We start from the raw sequence: 16,762 nt of genomic DNA on the forward strand, positions 1-16,762 counted from the left end.
TTCTGGTCACCAGTGGCAAGGAGTTTTGGCCGATTAAAAATAAAGCTCCTTCAATAAATTAGCATATCTCCACATTCTGTATAATAATTCCATTTGTATTTTACCCAAACCGAGTATACTTTAGTCATGCATAACCTATATAACCTATAACAATTCCTAAAACTTTTATCTTTGAGTATAACTAAGATTCATTTTAATTTGTTCTAAGGAATAATTATATCCTATTTATTTGAACTACACCATTGTATATAAAGCAAATGCTATTTTTAGTGCTTCTTTCACAATTTTATAACGTAGCTATTGATTGAGGGCAATTAAGTATTTTCATATTCACTAACCCAAATAGTAAACTTATAACATACTTAGTTGAATTACATTTGCAATTTTGGACTATTTGTATGTTTGGTTTGAAAACTGCTGTAGGAGGTATTTTAAGTCTAAGACATGTTCAAATCACTTTGGGATGATTATTTTCACACAGTGATTGCTATGAACCTTTACACTGTTGATTATTGCTCTCCTTCAATAGTTGGGGTAGTTGACCACTCCAGATATCCAGTGCCCTTGCACAGAAGACAATTTGTAGACCAAGTGTCTCAGCTACATAGGTCCAATAATCTAGCAACTAATTTTAATCATGTGGAACAGACAATTATAGTGAATAGGTACTAGGAAAAGAAAATCTTCGAGGGAAGGGGATGGTGGAATCTAAAACCTCAAGGGAATTCATATGAGGAATGTCAGATGAACAAAAATTATTTAGTAAATTTCTCTGCTAGGAAACCCACAGGGGCTTTATTCTAAAACAAGTGTTTGAAATTTGGTGCTTCTGCCAATCCTAAATTCCTAAATAATTTCCATCAGAGACTCTTTCCCTAATCAATCTCAAAAAAGGACATACTCTAAATACAAAGTGTGCTGAGTATTGTGAAGTAAAATAAAATGGCCACCTGCATCGGGTTTAGTTGGGAAAAGAACCCTTTCTGAGAAGGTTTTTCCAGAGGACAAAAACAATTGACTTGCAGGGGTTTTCCAGCAAAATGGAACACTCACTAGAGGGTCGCTGGTAAGCAGCACCTGGTGAATCAAACAAATTTTGGTCCAGTTAGAGAAAGCTTGTCAGAATGAACAAGCATACCATACTTATCTGCTTTCCACTTTGTAAGATCACTCTATGTAAAATGGAAACTTAAATGTCAGCCAATCAAAACATTTCCTCACTTGCTTCCACATTCACCCTATATGAGCTTCCCCTTTTCACTGCCTTGCTGGAGCTCCCTTCTACTTTCTGAATAGGATGCTGCCAATTCATGAATCACTCAATAAATCTGTAAGATTCTAGAACTATGTGACAAGTTTTTCATTTATCCATATGCAAAAGGAAGCTCAAACTCCAAGTACCTTCACATTTTCCCAACAAAACTGTCACCCAATAGACATTCCTTCCTTCTTATGGAAGAATCTTTGCCTTTTACATCTTAATCCAATTCTTTCATTCTTGTTGCCTAAATTAGAAGCCAAAATTCTGGTGACCTAAGGACCAAAAGAAGAACTCAGATATATTTTGTTTGGCTTATAAATGGAGTCAAGATATAAATGAATGACTTCTTTAATTTACAAATTTCCTATTTTAAAAAAATTGGGGGGGATCTGCTTTTCTACATGGTTATAAGTAGGTAAAACCTAACAAGTCTTCTCTCCTTACACTAGACAGTATCATTTTCTGTTGCCCACCACCGCCCATGTTCGGTCTATGGAAATGACATCAATATTAGCTTAAATCATTTGCCTTAATGACCTAAGATTCAAATACTTTGTTTATAGAGAAATATGTCATTATCACAATATCATTGGGGATTAATTATGTGCATGTGTGACATAATTCAATTTTTTATAATTCAAGTTCATTCCTTTCAGAACTTTTCATAATCATTTATGGTATTAGCATTCTGAAATGTAAATAGTACTTAAGGTACAACTAGTTTTATAGTTATTTCTCCATTTCAAAAGTGCCCCATATTGCTATTTTTTTTGTCTGCCTTGTATATTTATACTGTCCCTTCCCTTAATATCATTCCACTCACTTCAGCAACACCATTGCATATTTGAGGCAACTTACACAACAAAAGAGAAAAAGGGAGATTGTAAATGAATATATATGACTCAATGTCAATAAATTCTAAGTAATTTGGGGAGATAAGTAACAATCTATTTCCTTAAAGCTCAAAAACTTTTTATTTGCTTGTCATTTATTTCATTGTTATTCATATTTGCAGCTGCTGACCTCATAGAAAATGATACTTTGGCACAAATGAAAGAAACAGAATGGGTCCTTATACATGTAGCTTCACCAGTAATAAGCAGAGCCAAATTATTTTCTAATTCAATGACATTTGTTTTATGGTCATAATTATAAGAGGATTAAAATACATCAGTTTAAATCCATTACTGGAAAATGCATCTGGAGAATTTCATTTAACTCCTTCATAATGTATGTAAAAACTCTTAACTCTTTATCAATACATATACCTTTCACTGGAAATAAATCAGAATGATTTGATGACTGGGAAAAGAAAGCTATGGAATGAAAATGATTAAGTTTGTAATCATGATCTTAGTGCTGAGCAACAATGAGGAGGAATCTTGCCATAGAATTAACATTCACAAATGATTTGAATTTTTTAGTTAAGAATTAACTTAGGCATTCTAAAATTATGGACTGGGAAGCAGATTTGGCCCAATGGAGAGGGCATCCACCTACCATATAGGAGGTCCCGAGTTCAAATCCAGGACTCCTTGACACGTATGATGAGCTGGCCCATGTGCAGTGCGGATGCACAAGGAGTGCCCTGCCACGCAGGGGTATCCCCCGAGTAGGGAAGCCCCACGTGCAAGGGGTGCGCCCCATAAGAAGAGCCGCCCAGCACAATAAAAGTGCAACCTGCCCAGGAATGGCGCCACACACAAGGAAAGCTGACGCAGTAAGATGATGCAATAAAAGGAGACACAAGTTCCGGGTGCCACTGACAAGAATACAAGTGGACACAGAAGAGCACGTAGCAAATGGACACAGAGAGCAAACAAATGGTGGGGGGGGGAAGGGGAGAGAAAAAAATAAAAATAAAAAAATAAATCTTTAAAAAGAATTATGGACTAAAAGGAAAATAATTTTCCTATTTATCTAGAAAATCAGAAATGCTAATTTGGGCTGAAGATCATTTGCTTGCTGTCAACACTGATGTTCCTCAATAACCCCATACAACATATTAATTTTATTTTAATACCTTGTAAGCTTACATAATTATCTGTTAAATTACCTAAATCTTTATAGGATTTCTATTATTGCTAGAGCTGGGTTTTATAAGTGTACAGCCTGCTGTATGAACCTGTACTTCTTTTTATCTATTTTAAATATGTTATCTCATTTTTCCATATTTCAGGACATCTCCCTTTGACCTAGAATTATTATGAGATTTGGTGATGAAAACCATCCAAGTGACAAAAGCTGTTTACCTTAGCTAAATAATATGCAGAATAGAGGTGGGACAAAAGTTCCTATACAAAGTAACTGGTTAAAACCTAAAAGTTAGAAATCCCTCTCCTAGATTTCTCTCTCTCATTTTTTTTGTTCCTGAGCAAAATTCTATAAAATATTAAAAAGTATATTATCCATTATAAGAAAATATTTTGTAACTCTGAGTTTATTTAAATATGTTAAGTGACCTCGGCAAAACTATTATTTGCTTTATTTAAAATAAACAAAATATTTATTTATTATGCAACTAAGAGAGAGAGAAAGAGAAAGAGATTGGGGGGGGTGGGGTGAGAGAGAGAGAGGTAGTAAACCTGGAACATCTCAGTCCAGTTTCCTAGTACTGACCCATCTAAAGACTGGCCCAGGCAAGAATTTAAATCTTTAGTAACATCTCTCTCAAGGATTTTAATGAGTCAAGGACTTTGTCTATGACAACTATTATTGAACCATCTTCCATGTACTCTGTGTTCCTAGCAGCCACAAATTCTCAAGGGTCTTTCCCTTCATCGCCATAGAACATTTTCATTCATGTTGCATGATCCCTGCCATTTAGTTTCTTCAGCTTCCTCCTGTCTCAACATCTAGGGTTCTAGTCATGTTGCATGGTTCTACTTTGAGCAATCCTATAAAAAAGTATTCCTTATCCATTCAGATTATTCTTTCAAATTTTTTTTGTCAGTTTAGACTTTCTCTTTTCAGAGAAAGAGAGAGAAGAATGAAGATGAATAGGCAAAAGGTTAGGATTATGAACATCTAATGTCAATAAGTTGTATCACAGCACACATTATATCAGTTTACACTTGGTGGATTTTCAAAAAAATCATGTTAGATATTTAAAGCTTTGGTCCCTAAGTTCCAGGTCTCTTTTACTAAGGAGTGTGTATAACTCCACTTGGACCCCTTGGAGGTGTGTAGAACAGAGTTTGGCTAACTCTTCTCGTAAATCCTAGGGTTATGTAATTGGTAAGTATAAAAAAGAGAAACTTCATCACAAAAATTTAATCTCCTATTCTTCCTTGCCTAGTGGACTTGAGAATGGAAAGTAAAAGGACCAAGGGAACAATTTCTAAATGCACTTCAATGCCATAATTGTTTAGAATTAAGGACCTGTCTCTAACACGATTCCCTTCCTCCCCTAATTGTATGTTTAGACCACAGAAACTAGAAGGAGGGAGTGACCAAAGGAATTTGGTGTGTCTTTCTATAAAGTCCTCTACCTCCCTGAAATCAGGTAAGGGTCTGTAATCTCCAGTTGCTCCAACTGGTTTCACACTCTGACTCTGGAATGTGCTCTTGATAAGGAATAGGAACTTTTCCCTTTAGTCACTTGTGACATCTTCTGCTGGCAGGATGCTTTCAAATTCTGGAGACTCTTCAGTATCTCTCTCATTTCTCAACATGCTGATAGCCCACAATGTATTTGTAATGTTAAATCCATAAAAGAATCTTATTGTGGTACTTCTAATCTCTCTCATAGATAGTGATACCCTTTTACTTCTGAATCTGTCCGTTTTTTTCAGTCACAATGACATGTTCAAACAATGAAATAATTTTCTTCTCCCCTTGACTCAGCACTGCCTGTATAGTTCTCCAGTTTCTGAGAATTAGTCTGAACCAGTGGTTTCAAAGCCTGCTGGAATGCCATTCCATAGTTGCTGTAAAGCCAGGGACTCTGATTTGACTGGCACTCAGAGGCAGGTCTTTAAATGATACCAGAGTAACTGCCTCTGGCCTCTCTCCTGCCAGTAAGGGCTCAATACCATATGCAACTCAGAGTCTAATGAAATTAGAAAGAAATGGAAATCTTCCAGAAGGATTTTTTAGACATTCTGATTTTACTGAACATAGATGACACGTTCTAAGTTTATTTGCTATATGAATTCTTCCCCAAAAATGTAATTATACATTTAACACACAATACACCTTGTCTTTTGAGCTTTCTGTTGGTTGTCAGGGACATTTATGGCTCTTTATATGTCCTCTTTGTTTTCTTAAAACATACGTTTGTTTTCCCATCAATTGTGATGAAGATAAACTCCTGGTTAAGGCTGAAGGTGAGACTATGAATCTGTTGCCAATGTGTTGCTGAGGAAAAATTCCAGGGAAGAGAAGAATCTAGCAGATCACAGGGTGGGAAAAAAGTTGATGGATCTCTACCTACTAAATTTTTAATTTCATCAAACTATTCATATATAAACCAACTTGTGCAAATGCATATCTACAAATGCATTTAGCATACATATGCAAAAAGATAAAATATTTCCATCAGAATATAGAAATCCTGAAAAATATTCACAGACGAAATAAACATGTATGTTTTATAAATGTAGATCAGTAAGGAATGTAGGAAAATTGAGTATAGATTTTAAAATTGGAGTTATTTCTCTATTTGGCTCAGTCTCTGAGCCACAGCCAAGTTAACTCTCCATAAACTCACTAGCTTGGCTTACTTAAAAGCTTGCTATATCTTTCTTTTAAGACCAAAATCTTTAAAAATGAGTGCTTACTATACTATTGAAAGAGGGCCAGTTGTGGTTATTACTACCAATTAAAAGATGCAGGAAAGGAGAAATTAAGAGAATTTAAGAGCAGGACCAGAATTAATTGTCTTATTGGGAATTTCCTTAGATTGCCTAAAGAAAAATCTGAAAAACATTTTCATGGGTTGTTTCTCTTAGACTTTTAAGGCAAGGATAATTACACACCACATTACTATCTGGCAGAAGTTCATCTGACCACCATATTTTTTACAAATTTAAGGTAATAGAAAAATGCAAAATATTTGGTCTCTAGGTCGGTATTTATACTCATTATGATAACACTCAAATAACTTTGGCAGCATTCTGAGAGGTTGGCAGTTTCTACAAAATATGCCAAGTAAGGAGTACAGCGTTATTGCACTACATCATGTCACATTCTTCTAAAACACATATATTGAACTTTTACCACATGACACTGCACTCACTGCTATGGCAACATCTTTATAGAGTTCTGAGCTCCTTTGAAAAGTGAAATCTAATCAGCACAAAGGGAGATAAAATAGCATCATGATTATGGCTACAATTACCTGATTGGAAAATAAGCTCTATATAGAATCACACACTAAAATGAAATTATTTAGTATAACTAACTGGGTTATTTTGGCTCAGCTTGTATGTTCAAGGGAATTCGTGGATAATAAAAAAATAAAATATAGATTGACCTTCCATGACTATTTTATGTGTGCCATGTGCCCCTCCCCCCACCTGGAATAAAAAGGGAAGCTATTTTAAAGAGCTTTTGGAAAATACATATTTGTTGACATAAAAAAGTTAACCATATACATTAACCATACTTCTACATGTGCAATGCTTTTTTTAATGGTAAGGGGTATGTGTGTGTGTGGTTGTATGTGTATTATTTTCTCTGCAGACATATTTTGGGCTGACTTTCTATTTAGTTCAGTGGATTATAATAACTCCAATTACTTTCATGATGAATAGGGTTTGACTAAAAATAATCAAAGCACTCACATTTTTGTGGACTTTTAATATTGCAGATATTTAGTGGAGACACTAAAATTTGTTTCAACAGAGGCCATCTGTGCTGAGGACATTATTGGCTGATTCCAAAGAATAAGCAAGAAAGAAAAAAAGAAAATTTATACCAATTCTCCAAAGGTGACAGAAGTATGTCTATCAGGCAGCACAATGAATCCATTATGGACAAAATGAATTGTAGTTATTATATATGTCATAAAAGTTTTCAAAATACATAGAGGTTGAATTACAGTAAATAAAAGTCATTCCTAATAAGCCATTTCATGTAATTCTTTTTTTAAGTGTAAATCTGGAAAATACACTGTTTAGAATAGAGAGAAAGTGAATCAAATAAATACCTTGGAAGGTATACCACAGAATTAGGAGATGGAATGAGCCACAGAACACATTCTCACACTGAGATAGTTTGAAATGGAAATGGATTCCCAAGAGATGACCGTTCTACTACTACCTAATTGAAGAAGAGACTCTTTAAATATTCATACAGTAAAGTTTAGAGAGGTTACACAATTATTGAAGGACAAGAAAACAATTATATTTACCTTTGACTTTGATAATGGAATTATCTTTTTGAAGAAAAAAATTTATATGATTTAAGTATTAGTTATAAACTACAGGCCTAAGTAAACTTCAGACTTCTTCTGCTCCAGATCTTTGGTTTGGTTCTCTCTTTCTAAACATTCCCAGGTTTCCCATTATCTATCCTCAATTTGTCATGTCTAATGAGCCTTGGATTTCGATCCTTACCAGATTCCAACCAATTTAAGTAAGCAGTAGAAGCCTTACCTTGAGATGACTATATACATAATTGTCAACACTACCCACAGGCAAAGAAACATTCCAGCCTGGTATCTGGATGCATTCTTGGTCTGATCGTGAATCAAATGACTCTTTTTCAATCAAAACTAAAAAATATTTCTCTTCATTGAAAGACTCACTCAGAGTATAATCCAAGGAAAACATGTCTATAGATGGTATACCATACCATACCATACCATACCATACCATACCATACCATACCATACCATACCATACCATACCATACCATTCCATACCATTCAAGGAAGAAATTTGAGAGGGGCTATTTGTATTAATAGATTTGGGTTGAAGCTTTCCTTTTGTTTCTACACACATAATAAAGCTAGGATTGAATTTAGAAGAAGCCCCTCTTTGATAAATAATTTGAAAAATATAAAACTCACTCACCATTCCGACTCTCTTCATCAATAGCAACTATGGTGGCTGGTGGTCCTCCCCTAGCTAGTTTGCAATCTAAAGAGGAAAAAACAACCAAAGATAAGCATTAACAGCTGCAGGAACTGTTATACAAATCAAATTTATAGAGCTGCGTATATTGGTATGCTTTTTAATTCTACAATAAAATTAGTAGTTATTATTACTTTTAACAGTTTATTGGAACTTTTGAAATATTTTCATAAGAACCAATCATATTTCTTACAATACTATAACACAAGTCACTTTGTATACCACAAAACTATTAAAATCTTACTGAGAAAACACCAGCAGAGACCACTGGAGAGCAGAAGTCCTTCAGGACAGAGATAATGGATGGTAATTTAACTCAAAGAAATAACATAAAGGAATGATTAACAAGGATAAATTATAATTAAAGCTTCACAACAGAAACAAACATAATTGGACTTTAATTGTGATAAAGGGTCTAATTAAAGACAGTGAATAGAATTTTAATAATGTTCTAAAGAGAATAAAACAAAGACAGACAAGCATTGCTCATGAGGCTGTTTGGGACTTTTATTTTTGTCATCTTACCCTCGTATTGCCAGTCTGAAGTCAAAAGTATAGAGTCATCAAGGAAGCAGATCAGAAAAATGGAAGAGAGAAAGGAAGAAAGAATATATGCATATTTTTAGCAAGAGATTTAAAGATATAAAAAAGCATTATACAATAACAGATATATTACCTAATGATATGTGAAATGGAATATAGATAAATCTAAGATAATATTTTAACACATTGACTTGATAATATACATACATCATTAGCATTTTAAAACTTTTATGGATAGACTTGGAAATAACATGAAGTGCATTTATGTGTTCCTTATGAAGTCACACACACACTATTTATTAACAGTCTATTATGCCATGTTGAATGAACCATAAAAAGTGTACCTGTCAATCATTAGTGATAACATTACTAATACCCTGCCAAGTATCAGATGGTAATGAACATAAAAATATTATCATGAGTTATAAGCTCCATGATAATTAAAACATGAAGGCCTTACTTACAAGATGTCAGATGTCCCCTAAGAGGTACTCAGTGAGCTTGATGGGCTTCTAAAGAATATAAGTACATACATGGTACACTTATATTACTGCACTGGCCATAGATCGACTATGCTTAAGGACATATAAAAATGTGTTTTTTTTTTAGTAAATGATTTCAAGATATTTTTGGTTTATTTTGTTTTTTAAACTCTACTATTTATGATCCACATGAGCATGAAAAGGTCTTTTACAGGGTTGCTCTAGATTGTCAGGTATGTGCTCTCTCAGATGACACTTGCAACCTCAGAATTCTACAATATTTTCCTTGTCAAAAACATATTCAAGAATCTGAAAAATCATCATCTCTTTAGGAAAATCTTCCCTGTTGCCAATCTTGATTAAATGTTGCTTCTCTGTATTGCTTTCAGTATACACAGAATTCCACAGGAAAAATTATACCCTGTTGGAAAGATATTAGTGTGTCTTTCTCACTCACAAGAGCTCTGTGAGACCAAGTCAGTGTCACATTCCTCTTAGCCATCTCAGAACTTGGAATAGTGTTTGTTGAGAGTTGGTCCTGAAAGAATATTAATGGAACTTTTCTATACAGTCTACTAAGCTACAAATACCCATCGAACAATGCCCTGTTAGATCTCTCAGAGAACTCTGTCCTCACTACCTGTCAGTAGCAGAAACAGCCTAGACCTAGATACAGCTGCATTTCCTCCTGTCAGACCCCTTTAGATGACTTCTGCTAACCTTTGCTCTTCTGGCAGCTTACAACTCTCCAGTCAGTTACCTTCATGTACAATAAATACCTCATTTCTTCTCGATTAAGCCAAAAATAATTTATCAAATTTTTTTAGACTCATAACTAATGAAGAGAAGTTAGTCAGATGCATAAAAATAATCTATTAATAGCATTGTTCACAGCAGCCAGAGTATTTTGTAATGATGCATTCATGAAAGTATAATTAATTAGTTTTGGAGTGCACAAAATATTTTAATACCAATGCATGTATTCAGAATTGTCTTAAAAATAAGTAATTTTGGATGAAATAGGAATACATTACACAAACAAAATATCCAAATGGAGATCAAAATGAAGACTAGAAAGCAATTTGGGTGCCTGGTGATCCTGTTCTCCATGCTCTATGGATAATCTCTCTGCCACAGGAAAGACAGATTAGCTGATGACACCTGTACTTTGGAAATGAACCTCCTTAATCTATTTAATTTCACCCTTGACTGTTCCAGTTAAATCACAAAGTCAGTTTTTCATGCCTAAAATTTCTAACCACTCAGGCCCTACCCTTTTCTTAAATACAAATTTTTATAAAGTGCAGGGTATGAATACAGAGTATTGAATGTTCAGTGTCATTTATTTATGCAAATGTGTCACCAAACTTAAAAAAGTCAAAATTTTTAAATAAGCTCATGCAGTATTTTGGATTTAAAATCCATAAGGAAATATTTGCAGTATATGTAATGACTGGTTTCAATGGTACTAAACTGTGATACTCTGTTTTTGTTGTAGCCTATGATTTAAGAGTGTGTTACAGATGGGCTAAACTATGGCAAAAATCCAGATTGTCCAAATATGTTCATTCCTTTACCAAGAGCAGCTAGAAGTTACAATTCTATCCCCCCCTTAGCCTATTTTCCAAGCATACTTTTATGTCCAATGTGTCTTTAATAACAATTCATACATTCACATTTTTTTTCATGTATCAACATGTCAGTTGCCATCTATATGCCAAAGACTTGTATATTACATTTGCCAGACAACACCTCCAACTGGAATTTCAAATGTGTCTTAGATTCAACAGTCCAAAATTAAATTCTAGATCCTAACCCCAGCCCAAACTTGGCCTCTTTCTGTATGTTATATCTCAGTGAATGGTACATTTTTGCACCCAGTTGCATAACCAGAAACTAAAGGGTCACCTTTGATCCTGCCCATTTTCCCCAATATCCTATATCAATTCCATCAATAAGTCTTGAATTTATTATAATTCCTAAAGAAAAACCTCTCACATCCATCTACTGCTTTCAATCTCTGATACCACCACTCCAGTTCAATTGCTTACATAATCTGATGGAAGGTTTTCCTAGCCACTCTCCCTGCAGACACTCTTGCCCCACTCTCTAATTTCCTATACTTTGGCAGAGACATCTTTTTACAAATAAACACTTGCTTATCTTTTAATGAGTTGCTATTACTTTAGCTTAAAAACAAAATAATTTCTATGGCCTCTGGGGTGGTTTGTATGTACCCCAGAAAAACATGTTCTTAAATCGAATCCATTCCTGTGGGTGTGAACCCACTGTAGGTAAGTAGGGTATTTGATGAAGGTACTTCAGTTAAAGTGTGAATCCACCTCATTGAGGATGGGATCCATCCTTTCGCTGAAGCAATGTATTAAGGAAATGAATATAGAAAGAAAGAGAGAGAGTCACAGAAGCAAGAAGCTGGAAGTAATGCCATTCAGAAGAGAAGGGAGAGACCAGCAGGCATTGCCATGTGCCTTGTCATGTGGTAGTGGAAGGCAAGGATTGCCAGCAGCTGATTTCTGGGAAGAAAGCATCGTTTTGATGATGGCTTGTTTTAGATATTTTCCAATCTTAACAATGAGCAAATAAATCCCCCCGTTTTTTTTTAACCCAACACATTTCTTGGTAAAACAGTCTACACCTTCCTGCATAGTATGATTTTTCCTGCATAGTATGATTTTAGGATAGAAACCAAAATGTGTTATATGGTCAACAAGGTCCTGCATTATATGGAGCTCTCATTTCTCTTCACTTCCGTCTATTTCCTGTTACCCCTTGCTTGCAGCATTCTAGACATTTTTTTCTTTGTTTTCTTTTCCTTAGTCAGTCTATGCTCCATCGTGAGCTACCATACACTTTGCTATTTTGCATTATTTCTCATTACAAATGGTTACATCATATCCCATATTTTATTTACATAAGAATCCATTTCTTATACCCCAACTAGGTAAAGTTCTATGATATATATTCTCATAACTCTCTTTCTCTTCATATCAATTTATAAATATCTGATCCCCTCATTGACAGCCTATTCAAAGATGATCCAGACCTTGTTTCTCCTCCCTGTGGTTGCATCTCCAAGAAAGTGTTCCTGGCACATAGTAGATACTCAGCAATTATTTACAGAATTCAACAGTGAATGATTTCAATACATTTGAAGCAATGAAAAACATTTATATAGCTTAATCCTCCTTTTGTCTTTCTAGTCTTTGATATATTCTAAAATACAGTGATGGGGAAAGAATAAACAACAAATTAGTTGCCTAAAGACAAGATCATTGGTGCTATCTCAGCAGAAGTAAAAGATTAACCTTATAAAGAATGGATAGAAAATTCTGAAAATCTATGGAAATACTGGATATTCAAAGATCATAAAGATTTCTAAGAAAGAAGAACCTGAGTAGAGGAAGAGGGGAGATTAAAACAGAAGAAAGGAAAGAAAAATCAATTGCTTCCTTTCATCTATAAATTTTAGTAGAATCCCATACTCTGATCATCCAGTTGCCTGAGTTGTAAAACTGCTGTTGATGAAGATTATCCCAATATCTATCAAGAGTGAGCATGTGTTCCAAGTTGTTTAGTGATTTCATCAAATAAGCAGCTTAATGAAATAAAACTCAGAGACCTCAGAGCATGAAGCTTTTATAATATGATCAAGACGGTGGTGTGAAATGATTCACGGCTCTACCCCCCTACAGAAGCTTTGAACAATCAGCAGGAACTGGCAGAAACTTCTTTCTAAAAGTTCCAGTTAACAGTTAAAGGGTTGCATTAAAATTAAAAGTAGTAGAAACTCCTGCCATGCTGGCTAGCCCCTCCTCCACCCCTCATCAGCTTGGCCCAGGCTGGCTTGCACTTCCAGCACAACTTCCTCTTCCGGTATCAGATGAAGCAGAGTAACTCTCATCCACATGTTGAGAGAATGTTTGTCTGGCCCAATTTTTCTGGTGGTGGCCTGAGGGATTTTTTGCCCCAGAATTTGCCCTGCTTGTGGAAGGAGGATCTCCAAGTCCTCCTGAAAAATTCTGCGGGAAAGTAGTCAGTCGTGCTGCCTGAGGTAAAGGATTGTTGGCTTTAGAACATACAGTGCAATACCTGGGACCATGAGGGAAGTGTTTCTCAGGAAGAGGGGACATTTTTAACTGTGTAATTAGGCAATGCAGCTTGGGCCACATGCACACACCCAAGACAAGACCCTTGCACAGAAAGTTTCAGAGAGATTTCTAAGCTTTGGCCTGGATCTATTTCCTAAATTCACTACATGAATAAGCCCTGAAGAAGAGCACTTCCACAGGTCAATCTGGCTGCAAAAGGTATTTTCTTTGCTCCTTTCTTCTATTATTTTTTGTGGTTTCTGTTGGCTCCTTGTATTCAAAGAAAGCTCTGTAATCACTAGCTGGGTACAAGATTAAGAAACAGCTGCCTCAGAGTCTAACTTCAGGAATAACTCTCTAAAATATCAAAATCTCCAGGTTACAACAAAATATTATAAAACATACAAAGAGACAGGATATGATGGCCCAAGCAAAGAAGAAGATCAAAGCAATAAAAACCATCAAAAATGAGGGCCACTCCTGGGACATACTAAACAAAGACCTTAATAAAATGGCTCTAAATGTGCTCAAAGTGCTAAAATACAAAAACATGGACAAAGAACTAAAAAGATTGTCAATAAAGGGATAGAAGATGGAAATTATGAAAAGGAACCAAGCAGAGGTGATGACCACAATAACAGAAATTTAAAATTTCCTAGAAGGGGTCAAAAGCACATTGTAGTTGCCAGAAAAATCAGAAAACTGGAAGAAAAGAGAATTGAAATCATTTACTTTGATGATCAGAAAGAAGAAAAAATGAGGAAAGTGAACAGAGCCTAAGGCAACTATGGGACTCTATCAGGCAGAACAATATATCCATCGTGGGACTCCCAGAAGAAGAAAGAGAGAAAGAGGCAGAGGGAATGCTCAAAGAAATAATGGCTGTAAACTTCCCACGTGGGTATCTAGGGGAAAGGGTGGTAATGGTATGTTGAAGAGTTCTCTGTGTTATTTTTACAACTGTCCTGTAAATGTGAGATTAGTTCAAAATAAAAGTTTAAAAAAAATAAAGGTGAAAAATACTTTTCTGTCCCCTTATTTTTCTTCAGTGTCCTCCTTACCAGCTGCCTATGAGTATTAATGAATTTTTTAGAAACTAGAAAAGTATTTGAGAAATCACAGTTATTCACTATATTTTTTGTACCAGGGAATACCCTTCTCCATAGCAAATAAATACAATAAATAAGCAGTTGAATCTCTAGCATTAGTCATGTCAAATCTTATGCAGGAGGGTTTTAAGATATTAAAGAAATTGATTCCTATTATAATAGAGAGACAAAGAATGTGAGTGCAGGTTTCAGAATTCCTAAATTCAAATCCTAACTCTAGATTTTAACGGCTGTGTAATCTTTGACAATTAATGAACTTCTCAATACCTCAATTTACATAAAACGAGGATAGGTGTAAGAGTAACTACCTCATTGTTTTATTACAACAAGAATTAATTGAAATAATCTATGGCAATTTTAAAAAATAGTGTCTGGCAAAGTATATAGGCAGAATTGATATAACTTTTTAAAAAATGGTATGCTTATTTTCACAAGGAATATATTTGGAGATTCATTCCTAATTTTGGCCTTTAACTAATAATAGACTGATAACAGAGAATCCCTTATTAATCCTTATTAATCTCTAAATATTCAGTAAATGATGGTTGATTTTATTTACATATGGGATTATGAACTGCATTCTTTTTAAGCATAAAAGCAGTCATACATAATGCCATTAATGGTCTATATGGACAGAAATAAGCTGGAATTCCTTTTCCAGGTACAAATCTAAGTATACCATTCTGGATTGAATTCACTAGGCAAGTGGAATCTTTGAACCCTAGATTAAAAAAAAAAAGATAATAATATGATGGTATCTTCCATCCACTGGTCCCACTGGAGTCCTGAAATGTTTTAGCGTCCAAATGATCAAGCAGAAAGAAGAAGGAAGAGTTACAAATTTTCTGAAACCTCTACTCCTCTCAGCATTCTTATATTATCACTTTGGGAATTCAGAACCCCCTGATCTCTCTTGCTCAGGTGCTTGTGTTTGTAAGCACCTTGTATGTGTGCATGTGCATGCATACACACACATTCATACACGATGAATCAGTTGCTCAGTTCAAAACAATTTGACCTGTCATTCAAAGGTGTTCTAGGCTTTCTTTAAATTTCATGCTAAGCAAACACTTTCTTTTCAATTTGCTGCCACAAGTCAGAGCAGAAGGGGTTTCTTCATCTTCCCATTGATCTTTGGCATATTCGTTCCGAAAAATACACACAGGAGTGAAATCTTAAGATAGGAACTCCTTGTTTTATATTTTGACTCTTTTGTCCAAAAGTAAAAGGAATTTGACACTGAAATTTATAAGATCAATGGAGCAATACTCTAAGCTGTATCATCTAAAACTGCAATCTACGAAGACAAAGAATTAGAATATGACTGAGGAAAAGCAAAATGATCTGAGTAAACTGAAGGACATAGCATGTAAGTCATTTTTGTTTCAAGAACAGGATATACTATTTATGGTTACTGTCACTTATAGCTTCAGATTTCAAATTTTCTGTGGAGGGAAAAAAGTATATTATATGTTGCCTTAGTGTCATCATTAATTGGATTATATAACTTGATTAATCTTTCCAACTACATGTTCTAGTAATAACCATTGAAATCATTAATGACAATTGCTCTACATCATTGCTTTCATCAGGATGACTTACTTTGGGGCCAGGACTTGCTCAGTCTCTGCTTTTGTTTATTTATTTTTTAAATTTCTGTTTATTTTCTTTTATTCTACTTGGTTTATCAACAGCATCAGCATTGCACATGAATGACATTAGGTGAGAGAAAGGAAACCCATTCTTACTTTTGAGAATTTAAATGATCTAAACAATAAAAAAAAAAACATGTCAGGGGCTATAAGAAAAGGTAGGAACAGAACATCAATTGTCCTTTGAAGACTGATCAGAAGATAAGATAATTAAATCTAAGACTGTTTGGTTCATAGGGAATATTAACAAATTTCATTATTTTGTAATGTCATGTAAATGCATTGCAAAACAAGTTAGTATTTTTACCAAAAGATAATTTTCTTACAAATAATCCATGAGTTAGAAACTGTTTGGGTTTTCTTTTACCTGCCAGTGACAGTTTTTCCTCAATTATCTAATCTTTCAGCAAGCAAAAATGATTGCATTAAGAAGAATTTGAGATGGATGGAATAATTCTTGATCCAACATGTAATGTCACCATGATGAAGAGGCAGCACAGTGTCGTGGTTAAGAGGCTGGTCTTGGG

At 34.8% G+C, this 16,762-nt stretch overlaps 1 protein-coding gene across 1 annotated transcript in view; it reads right to left on the minus strand.

Annotated features, from left to right (window-relative positions):
• LOC101441123 (protocadherin-15) overlaps positions 1-16,762 on the minus strand; it is a 1,917,137-nt gene that overhangs the window by 802,972 nt on the left and 1,097,403 nt on the right. The window contains exon 5 of the mRNA XM_058298874.2: positions 8,281-8,346. Within this exon, the coding sequence (XP_058154857.1) occupies positions 8,281-8,346 (66 nt within the window). The remainder of the gene's footprint in view (positions 1-8,280; positions 8,347-16,762) is intronic.

The sequence above is a fragment of the Dasypus novemcinctus genome, chromosome 6, assembly GCF_030445035.2.
Source record: "Dasypus novemcinctus isolate mDasNov1 chromosome 6, mDasNov1.1.hap2, whole genome shotgun sequence".
Lineage (NCBI taxonomy): Eukaryota > Metazoa > Chordata > Mammalia > Cingulata > Dasypodidae > Dasypus > Dasypus novemcinctus.